The sequence below is a fragment of the Montipora capricornis genome, chromosome 10, assembly GCF_036669925.1.
Source record: "Montipora capricornis isolate CH-2021 chromosome 10, ASM3666992v2, whole genome shotgun sequence".
NCBI classification, from domain to species: Eukaryota; Metazoa; Cnidaria; class Anthozoa; order Scleractinia; family Acroporidae; genus Montipora; species Montipora capricornis.
In genome coordinates this window covers 8,699,282-8,701,781 of record NC_090892.1, presented here as the reverse complement: position 1 = coordinate 8,701,781, position 2,500 = coordinate 8,699,282, and the positions used below count along the sequence as shown (strand labels likewise).

Genomic DNA, 2,500 nt, shown 5'->3' with positions numbered 1-2,500 from the left:
ATTTGAGATGCGACCTCGTTTTGCCTAAGTTGAATACGCACTCAGATGAACTGAAGGACTTTTTTTGGAGCCTAAATTAAGCCTAGAAAAATTAGGGTCAGGTTAGGATTAGTTTTGGTTATTATACATGGATATCAATTTACTTCAACAGTAAATAATGAAAAGAACTGTGTTGGGTTGAGCACGTTCGTCGTTGCGATCTAGAGGGTCCAAGTTCGAGTACGGGTAAGTGCATACTGCATAGTACAGTTCTTTGTTCCCTTACGATGTTGTTGAGCCGGACTGAATGGATAGGTGTATGAATACAGAAACCGACACTGAACCGATAAGATGATACGAAACATGACGATGTGTTGAGATCATAAGACAGTGATAGCTTGAGGGCAAGTTATAGGTGTTTTCAGTCCTATTTGGGAGGTTGATAGCTGATTTAAACTAGCCAGGCCTAGGTAGAGGGCTTATTCCAGGGGCACCGAACGAATCTGTTCCTCACATTATCTGTTCCCAAAGAAGAATCTTGCTGGCTGGCAAAAATAGAGGTGTTTCCAATAGTTGGCTGGGAAATTTTGTTATTGATAGAGGTTTTGCCTGGGAATTACTGACTTTTTCTAGCATTTCAACCCGAGCTGGCTGTAGAAACTCTGAAGACTGAGGACGACTAAAAAAAAAGGAACCGTTCCCTCTCCAGAGAGTACTCACAAACATACGACGGCTGGTCAGAGTGATTGCGCTTGCGGAAAAAAACCTGTTTTGTCCCGGTTTTGTCGCTTTTGTCCGGTCGTTTTGGATCGAGGGATTTGAAAGCGCGCGGAATTCCTGGCTGGGAAATAAATTTGATCAGCTGGCTGGCAAACCAACCAATTTTATCTAGCTGGCTGGGAAATTTCTTGTATGTCTTGCTGGGAAAAAGGAACAGATAATGTTTTCCCAGCAACACTGAAAAACACCAGAAAATGCCTTAATAACATTTATTTTCATTAACTGGGGTATAATAATACAATTTACAACAAATTAGTCGTTGGGTGTTATTCAACCATAGGTAAAATGAGGATCATCAATTTAGCTTAGCTAAAAACGTATTCAATTGCAACCTGACTCCGGATTTGACCGACAACATATATCATTGCACTTGTAGGCATAAACATCTAACACTAAAAGCGTAGGTAGCCAAGGTAGGTGGGTAGGTAAGTAAGGAACGTCTTTATGTATCGAGGGTAACACAAAATAATGTAAATCTACTAGCAAACCAGTGGCTCTCTAAAGTAAGTAATACAATATAGGAAAACAGAGACATAACTGATAATTACAATGATTAGGGTTGTTAAAGTTCCATGTAATATTCATACTGGAAAAAGGAAACAATGGGTTTCGCTGGCAGTCTGTCATTGGACAGAGATCTGTGTGTGTAGACAGCTGATTGACAAATCTTCCATATAAAAGTAAAGCAATCTCGATCGGTTATGTGTTTGCTATGTTAACAAGAACGTAAGCCCAAAGCGAGCTGTTTTATTATCTTATCGCTGCGGGATTCCTGCGACACCTGGCTTGTGTCTCACAAGCCAGGTGATTCTCTTATTTGAGAATTTTGAGAATCCACATTGCTCTTTGGTTGTGTTCAGTTTCCTATCTTCCTTGAGCAGTGCCGCCGCAGATAATCTTCATGAAAGCTCGAATATGGCAAACCTGACGACAAAACTGGACCCCGCATTCAGCTGTTTCGAATTGGACGTTAACATGGCCAGCTCTGCTTTCCTACATGTCACAAACATTCTAGCAGCTTTAGTCAACTCCGTTTTCTCCTTGACCGCCATACTGGGGAACTCTCTCACAATCTTGACGTACAAAATGACGCCCTCGCTTCATTGTCCTGCTTACACATTACTTTGCTCCTTGGCCATGGCTGACCTTACAGTGGGCTTAATAGCTCAACCTTCTTTTGTGGCGCACAAAATTGGGGAAATACAAGGTAATCTGAACATATATTGCGCTACAAGAGTAACTTCGGAAATCACGTTCCGGCTTTGCTATGGTATATCAGCCTTGACACTGGCAGCCATAAGCGTTGAACGTTATCTCGAGCTGCGCTTCAGTCTCCGGCGCAAGGAAATCATTACGAACTTCCGGACACTGGTCACCGTTATTATTCTGTGGTTTGTAGTTATAACTACAGTGGGGCTGTGGTTCGTGATCGATTTGAGAATATTCAATGCAATAACAGCTACCTTCCTGTCATCTTGTTTACTCGTCACTTTGTCGGCATATTCTAGAATCTACTTGGAAGTCAGAAGGCACCGTCGAATGATAATTAGTCAAGAAAACGCCATATCGATGCGAAATATGTCAAAACACAGTACGTCAAAACTTACGCTGATTTACATACTAGGTTTGTTTGTTATATCAAATGTTCCGTTAATGGGCCTTTTATTCGCACACAGAACACTAGGTTACACGGAGTCGGTAAAATTAGCCTACATTTATATTTATACCTGCGTGTGCATCT

The 2,500-nt window shown here is 41.4% G+C and overlaps 1 protein-coding gene across 1 annotated transcript in view; it reads left to right on the top strand.

The window, feature by feature from the left end:
* Positions 1-962: 962 nt before the first annotated feature.
* Positions 963-2,500, top strand: part of LOC138021383 (adenosine receptor A1-like) — a 3,652-nt gene continuing 2,114 nt past the window's right edge. The window contains exon 1 of the mRNA XM_068868247.1: positions 963-2,500. This exon is cut by the window's right edge and continues 2,114 nt beyond it. Coding sequence (XP_068724348.1) covers positions 1,675-2,500 — 826 coding nt within the window. The 5' untranslated portion in view covers positions 963-1,674.